The 19,121-nt window shown below is 37.6% G+C and overlaps 1 protein-coding gene and 1 long non-coding RNA gene across 2 annotated transcripts; one reads left to right on the forward strand and one right to left on the reverse strand.

Annotated features, from left to right (window-relative positions):
- The first annotated feature begins 912 nt into the window (after positions 1–912).
- Positions 913–11,923, forward strand: Tsf2 (transferrin 2). Its single transcript, XM_067790106.1, has 8 exons — positions 913–1,075; positions 1,347–1,777; positions 1,840–1,973; positions 2,028–2,188; positions 4,936–5,462; positions 5,534–5,698; positions 5,762–6,428; positions 10,265–11,923. Exons 1-8 carry the CDS (start codon positions 1,018–1,020, stop codon positions 10,663–10,665), a joined length of 2,544 nt encoding a protein of 847 aa, XP_067646207.1. The 5' UTR covers positions 913–1,017; the 3' UTR covers positions 10,666–11,923.
- On the reverse strand, positions 11,705–12,582 carry LOC137253352 (uncharacterized). Its single transcript, XR_010953780.1, has 2 exons — positions 12,534–12,582; positions 11,705–12,468 (listed from the first exon to the last, which is right to left on the reverse strand). It is a non-coding gene; the product is annotated as an uncharacterized lncRNA (long non-coding RNA).
- Positions 12,583–19,121: the final 6,539 nt, after the last annotated feature.

The following is a 19,121-nucleotide window of genomic DNA, read 5'->3' on the forward strand; positions in this document are numbered from 1 at the left end:
TTGGCTCATCTCTACAGACACAAAATACCTTTCTATGCCAGTGAAATGAAAAAAATAAAATCAGCTAATAAGATAACCCAACCGTATAATTGTATAATTGAACCATGTTTCATGTTTTCTATGTATAAATTGTAATAACTTTCGATTGGATAGCAACAATTTAACAAAGGATTTATATCTTATGATTTCTATCAAATTAAGAAAAATACCAATTTAGTTCGTATATATATTAATAACATTGTAGATGCGCATATGTAAAGCCTTTTATTGCATCCAATCAATCCCAGCAAAATTTTCAGTCGAATTGCATATTTTTTGAAACGCTCTAATATACGTAATATACCAACACAAAAGTTCAATGGCTGCGATCGGCAGACAATATTCCGAATGTTCTCATCCATTCGCTCGTAAATACATACAATCATCACGGTGGCAGCAGGACAACATACAAAAATAAAAACTCCATATACTTTGTTTCTGTATTTCGACAGACTAATGTCAAAGTCGTATTCCGCCGACAGATGAAGCATCAAATCAAATGAAAAAGGCACTGATCAGCCGATTTCCAGCCATCACCTGTATGGTTCCGCCGAGCAAAAAATGGATGACTTTTGTATATATTTATTTACATAAATATTCTTTAACATATTGTTTTTTGCACATTAGATTAACAAATAAAAACACACGATTTTGTTATGGAAAATTTATTTAACTATTTTTCATATGCTTATACCATATATTTGTGCACATTTAAATTAAAATACAAGACAATCTACAAATCATATGCACTTGCTATTTCATATTTTGACTAACGCTACATGTCGCGTCGCATAATGTGCATGAACCTTACAAGACCAAGTGAAATAAAATCACATCTCTACGCTAGTTTTCAAATCTTAAAATTCTTTTCTCCCGTCATTCGCTGTCACAATTTATTTACAATTTGTTGGGTGTGTCATTCTGTTAATTTCGTTAAAAAAATTTGCATATAAAACTAAAATAATATTTTAAATAGGAATGCATAAAATAGGTGCATTTTGCATTCTGCTGTACCTGCTCCAAGGAATATATATAGGTGAGTTTATAGTAATTGCGACGGGCTAGAATTCGAAATGCACCAAAATAAGAAGCAGCATACAAAATGACGCATGCAATGTGCAATAATAATTAGGGCGTTTCTTTGGAAATTTATAACTAAATCACATGAATCTTGTTGAATTGAGTGGCTCACAAGTTTTTATTGCCTATAATGCTTGGTCCAGCTGGTGTCTGGAGCCGTATGCTGCCACGAATACTTTTGACGCCAATTTTAAAATAACCAAACCACTTTTCACTCATTTTAACAGATGCCCAACATTATTATGAAAAAGAACATATTAAAAACATTATATGGTGCACCAAAAGTAAGGAGGAACAATTTAAATGCCAAAATCTAACAGTCGCCATTGAACGCGATCGTGCTTTATTTGACGATGCATTTCTTAATCTAACTTGCCATATGGCATACAGCGCTGATGAATGTATTCATCATATTGATCGCGAGAAAGTGCATATAACAACGCTTGATGCTGGTGATGTATTCACGGCGGGTCGTTACAACTCTTTAGTGCCAATAATGCAAGAACAATTTATTGGCAATCTAACAAACTATCATGCAGTGGCAGTTGTTAAGAAGGATTCTCTACAAGATGTATACAGTTTACGCGAATTGCGTAATAAGCGTGCCTGCTTCCCTTGGGTGGGGAGCATGGCTGGATGGATTATTCCCATTTATACGGTAAGTATTATAGAGGCTCAAGTTTATAAAATAATACAAACTTGAATTCTGGTTGGAATTAGTTACAACATGAAGGCGGTATGGAAGTTGTAGACTGTAATAATCAAGTCAAAACAGCTGCTAATTATTTTAACAACTCCTGCGCTGTTTACTCATTGATTAATAAATACAATCCTATTGGCGATAATTCGGATAAGTAAGTTTATTACTCAAAATAAAATGAGCTGTAATAACTTTATTAATTTTCCAGGCTATGTACTCTTTGTACAGGAAAAATTCCTGGTGGTAGATGTTCTGCTAATGATCCGTACTACGGCTACGATGGCGCTTTTCGTTGTCTTTTAGAAGCTGGTGAAGTGGCTTTCTTACGTGATACAACAGTTATGGAAATGTTACAGGCGGCGGAATTCAGTAAGTTATATTTAAAATATTCCCCAGCAATGCACCGATGTTGTCCTCTACTGCTAAATAAGGCTGATAGAAGCAATCATAGGCTAGGTGAAAATAATACACCGCTTAAAAAGGCAAACGTTCTTACCGCACCAAGTAACTCAATTTAGGCACGAAAATGTCCAAACACACTCACCCTTATCGCGAAGTTCACGCGGAAAAGCGTTCGCCTTCACATCTTTTGTTCGGGTGAACTTTTTCCGCCTATCGGCAATTTCGGGCGAACAAAAGTTCACTTCGAAACAGCTGATGCTGTATTTCGAATTGGCAGTGAACAAATAACAGTTGTGTAAATTTTTTAACCAAGCATATATTTCCTTAAAATACAACAAAAATATAAATAAAAAATTAATAAAATAATGTTTTGTATTGCACTTTGGCTGGTATTGATTGAGCGCGAGTCGAATATGTATGTGAAAGCGATTTGGAGGCAATTAAGGGACAGTTCTAACCCTTTGGAGCTAAATGATTCACTGTAAGCTAAAAATTACTATTTTCAGCACTTTTGAATAACAAGTTAATTTTTTTCAATTAGCTTTCGCCAATATTACAAGCTAAACAAGCTGGCATTCTAATATTTGCTAGTTATTCTTACCAACTCCTTGCCACCATTGAAGCAAAAATTTGGAGTCCCACCAATTGTAAAGTTGGGTAAATATCTTCGTTTTTTTCGCATAGGGAAAAAGCGTTGGAAAGGAAAAGGAAAGATGAAGTGGGTCTTAGGTAATCTTGTTTCAGTGAGGTGATCAAGATTTTGGAACCTTTGCTTTGTCCACAATGAATAACTTGGCCGACTGATACGTTGTCATTAAAAATAGAATTTACATACTTAGCAATACAGGAATTTCACTTTTTTCCACTCAGCTTCCGATTGTGCATTAGTTATTGACTTATTTCCAATAATAGAAGTACATATAATTATAAGAGTATCAAATTTCAAAACAAAAATTAATTACATTTTGTTTTCCTCTCGTTCGCCTGTAAAATATAAGTGAACAAATTTTGGTTTTCCGGCTGTTCATTTCGCCCGAACAAATAGTTGCCGATAAGGTGAAATCTTTTTCGAACATGAAAAATTGTTTCGCCACCCTCTGCGATAGGGTGAACAAGAACTGTGAATATTTTCGGGTGAAAATAAAACTCGCGATAAGGGTGGTTGTGAAAAATAGAATTTACATACTTAGCAATACAGGAATTTCACTTTTTTCCGCTCAGCTTTCGATTGTGTATTATTTATTGATTTATTTCTAATAATAGAAGTACATATCAAAGAGTATCAAATTTCAAAAAAAAAAAAAAAAAAAATTAATTACATTCACCCTTATCGCGAAGTTCACGCGGAAAAGTGTTCGCCTTCACTTCTTTTGTTCGGGTGAACCTTTTCCGCCTATCGGCAATTTCGGGCGAACAAAAGTTCACTTCGAAACAGCTGATGCTCTATTTCGAATTGGCAGTGAACAAATGATTTACTTACAATTGTGTAAATTTTGTAAGCAAGCATATATTTCCTTAAAATACAACAAAAATATAAATAAAAAATTAATAAAATAATGTTTAGTATTGCACTTAGGTTGGTATTGATTGAGCGCGAGGCAATATATACGTGAAAGCGATTCGGAGGCAATTAAGGGACAGTTCTAACCCTTTAGCTAAATGATTCACTGTAAGCTAAAAATTACTATATTCAGCACTTTTGAATAACAATTTAATTTTTTTCAATTAGCTTTCGCCAATATTACAGGCTAAACAAGCTGGCATTCTAATATTTGCTAGTTATTCTTACCAACTCCTTGCCACCATTGAACCAAACATTTGGAGTTCCACCAATTGTAAAGTTGGGTAAATATCTTCATTTTTTTCGCATAGGGAAAAAGCGTTGAAAAGGAAATGGAAAGATGAAGTGGGTCTTAGGTAATCTTGTTTCAATGAGGTGATCAACATTTTGGAACCGTTTGGATACGTTGTCATAAAAAATAGAATTTACATACTTAGCAATAGAGGAATTTCACTTTTTTCAACTCAGCTTCCGATTGTGCATTATTTATTGACTTATTTCTAATAATAGAAGTACATATAATTATAAGAGTATCAAATTTCAAAACAAAAAATTAATTACATTTTGTTTTCCTCTCGTTCGCCTGTAAAATATAAGTGAACAAATTTTGGTTTTCCGGCTGTTCATTTCGCCCGAACAAATAGTTGCCGATAAGGTGAAATCTTTTTCGAACATGAAAAATTGTTTCGCCACCCTCTGCGATAGGGTGAACAAAAACTGTGAATATTTTCGGGTGAAAATAAAACTCGCGATAAGGGTGATTTTGTTTTCCTCTCGTACGCCTGTAAAATATAAGTGAAACAAATTTTGGTTTCCCCGCTGTTCATTTCGCCCGAACAAAGAGTTACCGATAAGGCGAAATCTTTTTCGAACATGAAAAATCGTTTCGCCACCCTCTGCGATATGGTGAACAAAAACTGTGAATATTTTCGGGTGAAAATAAAACTCGCGATAAGGGTGACTAGTTAGTATTCCTTACTTAGTTATAACTACAAACTGATTTAAATAGTTGAATTTTGATGGAATTTCAAGTGGAGGCTCGCTTCGAGGTGATTTTTGCTTTTCCACGGGAAATCAATTTTCAATCCATCAAGGCTTTAATAGGCGTCTGACTATCAGAATAAACAGAAACCAAAATGTGCTTTCTTTTCAGAGAGTTTATCACCAGATCGTTTCGAATTACTCTGTCGTGATGGACGTCGCATGCCAGTAAGCGAATATCGTCAATGTCACTGGGGCATTATTCCATCCGATGCTGTAGTTACCTCTTCTGCACGCAATACATATGAACGTAAAAAGTTTCAACAATTTTTAAGGCGTATAACGGAGTTGTATTCTGATGCTTTACGAGAAGCAAATCAAACCTTGCGTTTTAATTATGGAAATGATAATAACAACTTCAATAACAATTACAACGGCAATGACCCTTATGGCAACCCCTACAGTGTTAATAGTAATAATCCATATGGTTCCAATAATCCATATGACTCATCCAATCAATACAATGGAAATCCGTATGATAGATTTGATGGTAGTAATAGTGGCCTACGTAATGAACGCTTAGATTCGAGTTTCTCTACAGATCAAAGTCGTCCAGATGGTGTCAACGAAAGTGTCTTATATGAAAAATTTCGTTTATTTGAATCACAACGGTATGGCAAGGCTAATCTGTTATTTCAGGTGAGTAGTTATGAACTAAACGACAATTTAAATTAAACTTTAAACTTCATCTTATTGCTTTCTTATTTGAGGACTCTACCCATTCACTAACTGCAATACCAGAAGATGATCAATCCTTTAGCAAATATTTACAAAATACAATGGAATATATTTATGGAATACGTGAGTGTCCAGTGCCTAGTATGACTCTGTGTGTAACATCAGATCAGGAGCTGGAAAAATGCATTAAAATGAGGGTGTGTTTAAAAATTTTCCATAACTATATTTTTCTGGTAATTGATGCTTAATCTCTTTTATAGGTCGCTTTAAAAGCTCAAATCCTAAAGCCAGAACTGATATGCAAAAAGATGCATTCACACATAAACTGCATGCAATGGATACAGTCTGGTAAAGCGGATATTGCTGTATTCGATGCTGGCGATGTATATACTGGTGGGTTTAATTATGGCTTGATACCTTTTATGGCTGAAGTATACAATTTGGGTGAACCTGAATATTACGTTGTAGCAGTTGCCAAAGAAGAAGATCCTGATACCGAGCTAACCTACCTCAAAGGAAAATATACATGTCATACTGGCATTAATACAGCAGCTGGCTGGACTTACCCAATGGCATTCCTTATATCGAACGGTTGGATACGTCCGTACGGTTGTGATTCGGTGCGTGCTGCAGCCGAATACTTTACAAAATCGTGTGTACCAGGCGCAATTAGTAATGAATATAACACGGGTGTACCCTATGATAGCATGTGTGATCTTTGCCATGGCACTAGCTATCGTTATTGTCGACGTGATGCTTCGGAAGACTATTATGGTCATACGGGAGCATTTCGTTGCCTTGTGGAAGGTGGCGGCCATGTAGCATTTATGAAACACACTACTGTAATGGAAAGTACGGGTGGAAAAAGGAAGGAGTGGTGGGCTAGAAATACCTTGAATGATGATTTTGAATTACTCTGCACTGATGGTAAGTAACTGTTTACTGTTCCTGTCGCTTCCTAAGGCAGTCGGTTCTATGTACCGGAGCGACTCGGGATTTTTCCCGACCAAGGACTGTCATTTCAGTGTGACCCCATCTAATTTCGTCCCTCCCACAAATTGTCATCCTCCCAGCAGCTCCTTGCAGCGGGACTGCTCCATATTCTCTTACTCCGGGAAGGCATCGAATCCAATCCGGGTCCGTCTCCTGACCCCGGTCCTGAGAAATGGTTTTGCTGCATCTGCCGGAAAAGAATCTTTTAGGACGGTCATACTCTGTTCAGTGTGTCTCGTGCAAGGGATGGTTGCATCGGACAGGTTGTTCTGGGCTTGATCCCAAAACCCGACCACGTAACTTTTATAAATCTGTTGTGGCTCCTTGCTGTTCACGCCCAAGGGCGTCCCGTAGTCAACAGACTCTTAGTCCCTACATCCGTTTGCACCGTCTGCGAGCACAGAATATATAGGTTTGCGACATACGCCCAATGCAGCTCCTGCCTTGGGTGGTGCCACTTTCCTAGATGTTGTGGTCTCCGCGACGGCAACCCCCCGACGGGTTTCATCGCGCCATGTTGCCAGGTCGCAAACCCAAATCATCCGGGTACCCCAATGCTTGCCCAAGGACGCCCAGTCCCAGGGCCACAACAGCAATTGCGTCCTGGCCTTCCACAACCCAGGCGTAGTCACCCGTCACTTACCCCCAGAGTGGCGACGTCTCCCCTTATGCACTTCAGAATCCTGCAGTTAAACTGTAATGGACTAACTGGGAAGATTACGGAGATAGTCGATTTCATGAAGCGGAACAACATCCGCAATGCTGCGATTCAAGAGACTAAACTCACAGCAAGATCTGCATTGCAGACCTGCTCTGGGTATAACGTCCACAGGAAAGACCGCGAGAACGGAAATGGAGCCGGTCTCGCGTTTATCATACACCACTCTGTGCAATATTATATATTTGATCCTGGCATCAAATAGCAGGGACAATGTCTTAGAACGTCAAGGCCTATCTGTCCGGTCAGGCGATGCAAACCTAGAAATCATCAACATCTACATCCCTCCTGCCACCTGTTGCCCCAGTGGATACCGCCCTAATATCAGGCCCTTACTCACTGGCAACAATCGCATTATCTTAGGTGATTTCAATGCCCATCAAGATCTATGGCATTCAAACTTGCGGGCGGACAGTAGGGGTGAGATGGTGGCGGACCAAATAGAAGAAACGACGTTCTGCACAATAAACGGAGACGCCCCCACACGTATGGTAGGAAGCTGTCACAGCTCGCCAGATATCTCAATCGTGAGCGCAGAACTCGTAAACTGCGTCAATTGGCAGTCGATGGTAACATTGGCACCCGACCACCTGCCCATACTTATTTCGCTTGAGCGTACCGCCGACTTCATCGTCACTGAAAAACGCACTTTCATAAACTTCAAAAAAGGAAAGTGGGAAGAATATAAATCCTTTACAGACAGCCGCTTTGCTGCCCTCCCTATCCCGACTGATGCCCGCCAAGGGGAGCGTGCCTTCCGTAAGGTCATTAAATCCGCCTCGGCACATTTCATTCCTGCCGGGAGAATTCCCGAAATCCGGCCCCACTTCCCAGCGGAGGCATCAAACTCAGCGAGAGAACGTGACCTTATAAGACAGCTTGATCCAGGCTACCCCCAAATAAGGGATATAAACCAACGCATCAGATTGCTTGTGGATGAACACAAGCGGGCGAAATGGGAGGAGCACCTAAGAGGTTGTAACCTCTCTACCGGTGTGGGTAAACTTTGGTCCACCGTAAAGGCCCTATCGAATCCGACTAAGCACAAAGACAAAGTTTCCATCGCATTTGGCGACAAAGTGCTGTCGGGCGCGAAAAAATGCGCGAGCGCTTTCTGCCGACAATATATAATGCATCCTACGGTCGACAAAGATAGACGGAGAGCCAATAGACACGCACATAAACACAAATTCAGCGCGTCACCAATCACCATCACCGCTAAAGAGGTTGAGGACGCCATTGGTCGTGCTAAACCATCCAAAGCAGTGGGCCCAGACGGCATAGCCATGCCGATGCTTAAAATCCTAGGGAAAGAGGGTTTCAAATATTTGGCGCATGTCTTCAATCTGTCTCTTTCCACCTTTGTCATACCTGAGAAATGGAAAATGGCCCAGGTGGTCCCGCTACTAAAGCCTGGGAAACCAGCTAACATAGGTGAGTCGTATCGTCCGATATCTCTCCTATCGCCAGTGGCAAAGACGCTTGAAGCCATTTTGCTCCCTTATTTCCAAGCAAATTTGCAGCTAGCCCCTCATCAGCATGGCTTCAGAAAACTCCATAGCACTACCACCGCGCTAAATGCCATTAGCACCCAGATAAATGGCGGTTTAAATCAATACCCCACCATAGAACAGTACTCGTAGCGCTAGACCTATCAAAAGCTTTCGATACGGTCGTTACTGCAGGACGTGGAAGGGTCTACCCTTCCCCCATGTCTTAAAAGGTGGACCGCAAATTATCTGGGTGGTCGGCAGGCATCGGTGCAATTTAGAAACGAAGCATCAAAACCAAGGAGAATTAAACAAGGGGTGCCACAGGGTGGTGTACTATCCCCACTTTTGTTTAATTTCTACATATCTAAGCTACCTTCACCACCGGAAGGAGTCACAATCGTTTCCTACGCCGATGACTGCACAATAATGGCCACAGGCCCAGGCCCAAAGATCGATGCGCTATGCAATAAAATAAACGGCTACCTCCCTGATCTCTCCAGTTTTTTCGGCTTGCGAAACCTGGCATTATCACCGACTAAATCTTCCGCCACCTTATTTACAACATGGACGCCCCAAATGTCGACCATTTTGAACATCCACGTCGATGGCACTACGCTACCGACTGTCCTACACCCCAAAATCTTGGGTGTGACGTTTGATCAGGGTCTAAATTTTGGTGAGCACGCAGCCGCAATTGTTCCGAGAATTCAGAGCCGTAAAAAAATCCTCAAATCCCTCGCTGGCAGTACTTGGGGAAAAGATAAAGAAACGCTCATGACTACATACAAAGCAATTAGCCAGCCGATTACGTGCTACGCGTCACCCATATGGTCGCCAAGCCTAAAAATCACCCACTGGAAGAAACTACAGGCCTGCCAAAATACTGCTCTCAGAATCGCCACGGGCTGTCTTCTTATGTCCCCAGAACACCATCTGCATAATGAGGCGAGAATACTCCCCATCAGGGAGAGAAATGAGATGCTGACCAAACAGTTCCTGTTGATGAACCAGCACCGCCTAGGGGCTTAAGGAGTCATCTCCGTAAGCATTTTGAGGAAATACGGCACCTGAGAACCCAGCCGTATGAAGTGAAAAAACCCAAGCAGGTCCTTGGTGAACTCCATAAACAGGCGTTGGACCTTTATGCCGGGAATTGCCCGGTGAATCCAGTGCTTAACGAAAATTATCCAAAACTTGCGGACGAGGAACGCATACTCCCCAGAGAAACGCGTGTCACTCTTGCTCAACTTCGTTCTGGATACTGTAACAGGTTAAACTCTTACCTATCCAGAATCAACCCCGACATACAAAATGTATGCCCCGCTTGCAACGTGTCCCCACATGACACCAACCATCTCTTCAATTGTAATGTGGAACCAACGCCTCTAACACCCCTTTCCTTATGGTCCACCCCTGTTGAAACGGCAAGTTTCCTCGGACTCCCGTTAGAGGATATTGATGACAATTTGTGATCGGTCGCGGCTATTAGGTGGGGCGAGCATTGCTACAACAACAACAACATGTTTATAAAAAACGTACAATGAATATTTTCTTTTTAGGCACCCGCGCCGAGTTACACGATTACAAAAAATGTAATTTGGGCAAAGTAAAGGCGAATGCAATTGTAACACGTGGCGGCGAGAACTACAATGAAACTCAAGTGAACTCCTACATTAATCTGCTGACCTATGCGCAACAATTGTATGGACGGAAAAATACGGATGATTTCAGTTTTAGTATGTTTTCATCACCAATGGGCTATTATGATTTGATCTTTCAAGATGCCACACGTCAGCTTCGTATCATACCACCAAATCAAAGACGTTATGATATATATTTGGGCAGCAATTTTATGCGTGCACGTCGTATTACCGATTGTTATGCTGGCGCAAGTCAGTTAGTTGTATCAGTACCACTACTTACTTTGCTGGGTAGCGTATTGCTAAGACTATCGATTTGATATATGTAAAGAGCCGTTTTATGTTACACACAAAAATATTCCAAACACAACATAGTTTAAGTATAAAGTTAATACGTACAAAATGTTTAAATTGCGATCTTTTTCGTATTGTAGGCGCAGAAACCAATAGCGATAAAGTTTCGAATGGCCCTGATACAGCTACTATAATTAATTATATAATTACTGTATATAATTACTGATTTATTACTAAGTCTTTGCTGCCAGTTCAAAACGTCCTATCTATGAATAAAACTATTTCTTTAGTATAACATTACTTCGAAAACGACCTATATTAATATTGTAGCAATAGATAGTTCAGAAATGGTGTGGTTTGGTATAAAAGGTCGTATTGAAACCGGTAGCCAAGACATGCACCATAGGGCAATCTTTCACTCAGTGGTCTATATGTAACGCTGTCATAAAAGAAGCACATTTTTTAAAAATTGTTATAAACGCAATCCCAATAGTTTTTAAGCGTATTATATGTACTTTGATATGAAAGTGTCTTACACATTGACATTCCGTCCATTTTTTTTGAATAAGACAAGAATATATGTAAAATCAGATTTTTATTCATTAGTTTATATTATCATACGATATATGACTAAGAAATTAGGTAATAGTCTAGTTGAGGGGTCGACTGCTAATACGCTACCAAAAATATCGAGAGAGGTGTCAAAAGACGCGTATTAACCTCGAGAACAATAATCTGAAGGCGGAAAAAAAAATTTTATCTCTGTCTGGAGATATTTGCAGTTGAAGTTGGCGATTTCCATGTGGTTGTTGTTGTGTTTGTACCCACCAAAAAAATTGTGCATCACCGTGGCGGTAGCCACGGTTAAACCACACACCCGGACGTGGCATGGCGTAGCCCAGGATTATTTTTTATAAGCGCGGCCGAAGGCCGCCAACGCCGAAAGGTGTTCTGCGCAAAAATACTATGGATCCGACCCCCGGTTTCGGAGGTACCCGCGGGTCTTTTTTCGGTGTTTCGTTAATATCTTTTGAACGCGTTAATATTTTTATTTTCCGCCTTCGGATTATTAATACTGATGTCAAGACGCGTCTTTTGACACCTCTCTCGATATTTTTGGTAGCGTATTAGCAGTCGACCCCTCAACTAGACTATTACCAGAAATTATGTGGAAAAATTTACTGTCCACTAAAAAAAATCTTTCTGAGAAGGCTATTCTCTATATTTTTGTAGACAACAAAATTTTTTGATTTTTTAAAATAAAGTATTAATTATTAAATAAAACTGGCATTTCTTATTATGCGTAACGCTACATTGATATGAACGATACGAGTACTGAGTAAGTAGTATCGAAACTTTTCCAAAAAATACCTGAGTGTTTCGTACTCGATGCTTTTTTCCATGTACGGAGTAAAGTCTCGATACTTTTCCCCGATACTTTACAAAGAGCCGATGGTCTACATGTTTAAGATGAGCAAAGTTCAGTTCATTAACACTAGAACTTGAGCATAAGTAAAAGCTCCGCGTTTCACTTAAACCGATTTTTTGATAATGGTGGAGGGGGAGACGATTTCTGCATATGGTGGTAAAAGAAACGTATGTGTTTATTGTCCAGAATCACAAACTCCAACAAAATTATGAAAAGCTGCTAACTCTAAAAATTTCAATTTATGCGTTTTACTTGTTTTTGGCATTTGGACGCATGTCTGGCATCACTACATAATACCCTCTCATGATGGAATTTAGAAGGTGGTGTATTGCGAATGTAAACATTAGTTGAGCTGTTTTTTATGAGCAATTTTTACGTCATTTTCCTCTTTGGCTAAGCCCTACAAGACAGGTTACCCGTTACCTAATACTGTTTTCACACAGAAATTTAATGATCTCATTTCACCTGCTAATGAAATCGTAAATTTTTTGCTTTCACACAGAAGTAACTGCTCGATTAGTATGAAGGATGAGACAGACAATCATGGCGGAACGATACAAGGTGGGAGCATGGTGACATACCTACAAACAAAAAAAATTCCATGTACTTGTAAATTCGATGGACAAATGTCAAAATCGTACTGCGCCGGTAGTTGATGTATCAAATCAAATAAAAAAGGTTATAATCAGCTGTTCGATGCGGCCACCTTGTATCGTTCCGCCATGCAGACAATGACATTTGCTTTGAAAACTAAGAAACGGAAACGGAAGCGGAACGCTGCCAACAGAGTTGCATTGTGCTTTTGACTTCATTAGGCCAGAGAATTTAAACACAAATTGTATCAGATTGTATCATTGAATATATATGTATGAAAATACAAACCAAAGCAAAAAAGTACAAATGTACATACATATATACATATTCAATAATACTCCAATTAAAGGCAGACATGTATAAAAAGCTTGGTCGCTTTGATGCTGTGGCAGTGTCTTAAGTTATTAATAAAACAACTTGTCGCTTTCCGCGTTATGTAGCGACCAAATCAATTATGGCAATCCGCGTATACGGCCATGTATATGTAAATATCAATGCTCGTAGCAATTAGCCAACGAAATACAATAGGCACGAGCCAAATTATGTGTCGTCGGTGGTTAAAAGTGTTGCCGTTTATACCTTTAACAACTCACAGCTAAAGGGGAATTTATTATAAAATTAAAATAAACGAATTTATTGCTCTTTTGCGAAATAATGTTATATTTCTTCGCAAAATTATTTTAATTTATTTCGCCGCTCCCATATATTAATTTTTATCTATGAAAATAATGTAAAATTCTTACTTTGTACTGACATGTGATAAACAAGTCAGCATATACAGTATGACGTCACAGTGCGAATTCGGGCCAGAAACGGGTAAAACATCACTCTTATGTTACAACTGCAACACAGTTGCTGCAAATTTGGCTGCGTGACTGCGCGAACAATTTTTCGGCAGAATATGATAGGGGGTTTCAATAGCAAATAAAAATGTCCATAAGCTGTGACAACTCGGCAATTCAGGATATGAGAAAATTATTTGCAATAATTTATATGAACAATGGATGGAAATTTTTAGATTATATTGCTAATATATTAGTGGACATTTACTAGGCAATATCTGTGCATGTTTATTTGCATTTTTTGCTGCCATATTAGTACTTTCATACAGGCTTATAAATAGTTTGGTATTATTTCAAAGGAAAAGTGCGGGGTTATGAAAGCAGTTATGCTCGTCATAATGAATACCCCCAATATGCATCGAAGTTGGAATTTATAAAATCGCAAAAATTTGTCTTTTGACGATTTTATCAAATGCCATGTTGCCATCAATTTGGACAACTTAAGAAGAAGAATTTATGAATGAAAAATCAAGAGGAAGCTAGTTTTCAGGATTTTGTGATTTACATACAAAACATGCGTATGGTTGGATGGTTGAAGTGAATTTTGTTTTCTTTGTCAACATGCGAATATAAAAATATTTCTTAGCTTACATATGAACATAGATTTGTACATATGCTTGTGCGTAAGAATAATTTTTGTTGGAAGTGGTTGATTGAAACAGTTTGTCTTTTATTTGAACATGTGAATGTACAAACATTTGTTAGCTTATGCATGGATATATTGGTATCAATGAAGTGGGTGGGAAATGGGGGTGTAGGCTGATCTTTAGTTTAGGAATATATGTGTGTACATATATACCAATCTAGGTTTGTTTATACCCACTCACCATTTAGGTGATTAAATTTTCAATTTCCCTACATATCAATATAATTTGATTACTCTTTCTGACAAAATAATGAGTGACCATACAATTGAACAAAAGAAATAATCAAATATGAATACTTTAGATGATCAAACACTGAATATATTTTTTCAACCACATTTTGGAATCATATTTGAATCAAATGTGTTTACTTTAGGGGATCAAAAATTTATAATAATTTTTAATTCAGCTTTCTGAATCTTTTTTGACTATATTTGTTGACTGAATAATGTATTTTATACTTGTCAAAATATTTCTTTACATCGGAGCTGCTCAACCCCTATACACTTGTAGCACCCCTGCAAAAATCGCGAGTACTCCATGCATGCATGTATGGAGTACTCGCTATGGACCAACCGAGTGCTCCAAAATTAAACACAATTCATACAAAAAATATGGTCCAATTAACATTGCGATGTCCTAGGACTGGACCATATACTCCAGCTCCGCATTACATCAGAGTAGTCCATGGAGTACCCACAGTCCAATAAACATCGTATAGTGATTACAATCGTTAAAAACGAGCAATGATCGGCTTACAACATGCTTGTGTAGAAACATGAGTTGGTCCATTGCTGCATTACAGTGGAGTATAATGGTAAGTACTCCAGTGGACCACATGATCCAACGATTTTTGCAGGGACTTTTGTTTTTCCTGAATCATAGGCACAGATTCAAATTCACACTTTGAATATAAAAAAAAAAACAAGTAAGGACAGGACTGTCTTCGGCTGTTCCGAAGACTTCAACCTTCCAACCATCATAATTTATCTACAAAAAATCAGAGAATTAAATTTGCAATATACTTGCTCTGATCAGAGAATTTTTTGGTAACAGACGAACAGAGAAAATCGTTAAGAGAATTTTCTGTTACGTCTTGCACCCTGTTAAGTTAACATGAATTTGGGGAATAGTGGTGAAGTGCAAGACGTGTCACATGCAAATGGATCGTAAGCAGTGGATGCCAAAAAAACGCCTTCTCATTGTGTTTAAATTCTCTGAATCAACCCTTAAATATGTAAATAAGACCAACAATACACAAAAGACATGTGCCTGTTGATCAGATGTTGAGCATTGTATCAGATCAGAGAATTTAAACACAATGAGAAGGCGTTTTTTTGGCATCCACTGCTTACGATCCATTTGCATGTGACACGTCTTGCACTTCACCACTATTCCCCAAATTCATGTTAACTTAACAGGGTGCAAGACGTAACAGAAAATTCTCTTAACGATTTTCTCTGTTCGTCTGTTACCAAAAAATTCTCTGATCAGAGCAAGTATATTGCAAATTTAATTCTCTGATTTTTTGTAGATAAATTATGATGGTTGGAAGGTTGAAGTCTTCGGAACAGCCGAAGACAGTCCTGTCCTTACTTGTTTTTTTTTTTTATATTCAAAGTGTGAATTTGAATCTGTGCCTATGATTCAGGAAAAACAAAAGTCCCTGCAAAAATCGTTAGATCATGTGGTCCACTGGAGTACTTACCATTATACTCCACTGTAATGCAGCAATGGACCAACTCATGTTTCTACACAAGCATGTTGTAAGCCGATCATTGCTCGTTTTTAACGATTGTAATCACTATACGATGTTTATTGTACTGTGGGTACTCCATGGACTACTCTGATGTAATGCGGAGCTGGAGTATATGGTCCAGTCCTAGGACATCGCAATGTTAATTGGACCATATTTTTTGTATGAATTGTGTTTAATTTTGGAGCACTCGGTTGGTCCATAGCGAGTACTCCATACATGCATGCATGGAGTACTCGCGATTTTTGCAGGGGTGCTACAAGTGTATAGGGGTTGAGCAGCTCCGATGTAAAGAAATATTTTGACAAGTATAAAATACATTATTCAGTCAACAAATATAGTCAAAAAAGATTCAGAAAGCTGAATTAAAAATTATTATAAATTTTTGATCCCCTAAAGTAAACACATTTGATTCAAATATGATTCCAAAATGTGGTTGAAAAAATATATTCAGTGTTTGATCATCTAAAGTATTCATATTTGATTATTTCTTTTGTTCAATTGTATGGTCACTCATAATTTTGTCAGAAAGAGTAATCAAATTATATTGATATGTAGGGAAATTGAAAATTTAATCACCTAAATGGTGAGTGGGTATAAACAAACCTAGATTGGTATATATGTACACACATATATTCCTAAACTAAAGATCAGCCTACACCCCCATTTCCCACCCACTTCATTGATACCAATATATCCATGCATAAGCTAACAAATGTTTGTACATTCACATGTTCAAATAAAAGACAAACTGTTTCAATCAACCACTTCCAACAAAAATTATTCTTACGCACAAGCATATGTACAAATCTATGTTCATATGTAAGCTAAGAAATATTTTTATATTCGCATGTTGACAAAGAAAACAAAATTCACTTCAACCATCCAACCATACGCACAAGCACACATACATATTTACATATGTATGCTCATGTTTTGTATGTAAATCACAAAATCCTGAAAACTAGCGTCCTCTTGATTTTTCATTCATAAATTCTTCTTCTTAAGTTGTCCAAATTGATGGCAACATGGCATTTGATAAAATCGTCAAAAGACAAATTTTTGCGATTTTATAAATTCGAACTTCGATGCATATTGGGGGTATTCATTATGACGAGCATAACTACTTTCATAACCCCGAACTTTTCCTTTGAAATAATACCAAACTATTTATAATCCCGTATGAAAGTACTAATATGGTAGTAAAAAATGCAAATAAACATGCACAGATATTGCCTAGTAAATGTCCACTAACATATTAGCAATATAATCTAAAAATTTCCATCCATTATTCATATAAATTATTGCAAATAATTTTCTCATATCCTAAATTGCCGAGTTGTCACAGCTTATGGACATTTTTATTTGCTATTTGAAACCCCCTATCATATTCTGCCGAAAAATTGTTCGCGCAGTCACGCAGCCAAATTTGCAGCAACTGTGTTGCAGTTGCTACATAAGAGTGGTGTTTTACCCGTTTCTGGCCCGAATTCGCACTGTGACGTCATACTGTATATGCTGACTTGTTTATCACATGTCAGTACAAAGTAAGAATTTTACATTATTTTCATAGATAAAAATTAATATATGGGAGCGGCGAAATAAATTAAAGTAATTTTGCGAAGAAATATAACATTATTTCGCAAAAGAGCAATAAATTCGTTTATTTTAATTTTATAATAAATTCCCCTTTTAGCTGTGAGTTATTAAAGGTATAAACGGCAACACTTTTAACCACCGACGACACATAATTTGGCTCGTGCCTATTGTAATATATTTACTAGGAATACAAAAAAACAATATTACAAAAAAATTTAAACTATACACTATGTGCGTTATAAACGTTAACTTGGTTATTAAGTTATCTAGTGAACCGTATAAATAGGGCTGCGCAATTGACGCACTGCCTACTACATAGATAAGCATACGTAAATGTTAGTTTAAATCATGGATGAATAGGTACTTTAGAGAAGAATGAATTTGTAGGTGCATACAGGCTCTTACCGTTTGAGAAATTTTGCTAAATAAACATAAAAACTTTTTGATAAAAATATAAATTATTGAAATCAGGCAAGAAAATGGTTATATCTGGGAAACAGGGGGGGAATATGTTCAAATGAAAGTAATGGTAAAATTAAACAAAAATGAATATTAAATTAAAATAAAGTTGCCTAAACTAAAACAAATTAATTGAAATAAAATAGACTAAAAGGAAATAACCTAACATAAATAAAATAAAGAAAAGAAAGAAAACTAAAATAAAACCGAATAAATAAAATAAACTACAGTAAAACAAACTAAAATAAAATACCACAATTTTTTTTTAAATGTACCCCGCCTTCCTTACTGCTTCCACTGTAAATGCGTTTCCATAACAAAGGTTTTGGTTTCATTTTGAGTTTGCCATCTTCTTTTGACAATCCCTACTCCAGTGAAATGAAAGACGTAAAATCAGCTGATGAGATGAGCCAACCATATAGTTCAGCCGTGCTTAGCTGACGTTTAAATATACTCAATAAACACACTTTACAATGTTGCATTTGCAGTTTGAAACAATTTATTACGCAATTTTTTTTAAATTGGCAATTTTTTATTACAATTTATTATATGACAAATTGCGTAATAAATTGCCCAAATAGTATAAATTGCCAATTTGGTGTATGTTTGAGCCTAGTATAACCTCCAATTTTATATAATAATTTTAGAAGATTTCAACAAAATTTTAAAAAATCATTAGGCATTTTTGTCTAATAACTGCAATTGGTCCAAACATAGTACACAAAAGTTTACTAGGCAACTCGGTTTTGTGAGAGAGCGATCAGCTGACACGTTCTTACGGAAAATATCAAAATTGTTTTGATTTCTACGTTCCGGGCTACGTACGTACGGGCGTTGCACGTCGGTGAGTTTTCGTTTACATTGCACACTCTAAGATAGGTCGTGTCAGCTGACAAGTTTTTGGTACGTACGTTCGTGAGTAACTGCCGCATAAATTTTAAACCAGGCAAATGAAAGTGCAAATCATACATAAAGAGGGATAAATGCGATGGATGGTGGGATGCAAAAAAAAAAAAGTGGTGAATTACCATTCAACAATTTCAAACCTTCCACCCAAATTAAACCTACTTACACACACTCCTACTTTTCAATTTAGTACTTGTTACTTTAATAGCAAAGTATCAATACAAGCATGATATGCATTAATAAAGGGGCCCAT

The sequence above is a fragment of the Eurosta solidaginis genome, chromosome 5, assembly GCF_040869045.1.
Source record: "Eurosta solidaginis isolate ZX-2024a chromosome 5, ASM4086904v1, whole genome shotgun sequence".
Classification (NCBI taxonomy): domain Eukaryota; kingdom Metazoa; phylum Arthropoda; class Insecta; order Diptera; family Tephritidae; genus Eurosta; species Eurosta solidaginis.

Bases quoted from the DNA above. Each gene is read 5' to 3' on its own strand.
- Tsf2 (XM_067790106.1), top strand. From the start codon at position 1,018: ATGCATAAAATAGGTGCATTTTGCATTCTGCTGTACCTGCTCCAAGGA. The intron at 1,076-1,346 runs GTGAGTTTATAG...TCATTTTAACAG, and splicing joins GCTCCAAGGAATATATATAG to ATGCCCAACATTATTATGAA. The intron at 5,463-5,533 runs GTGAGTAGTTAT...TTCTTATTTGAG, and splicing joins AGGCTAATCTGTTATTTCAG to GACTCTACCCATTCACTAAC.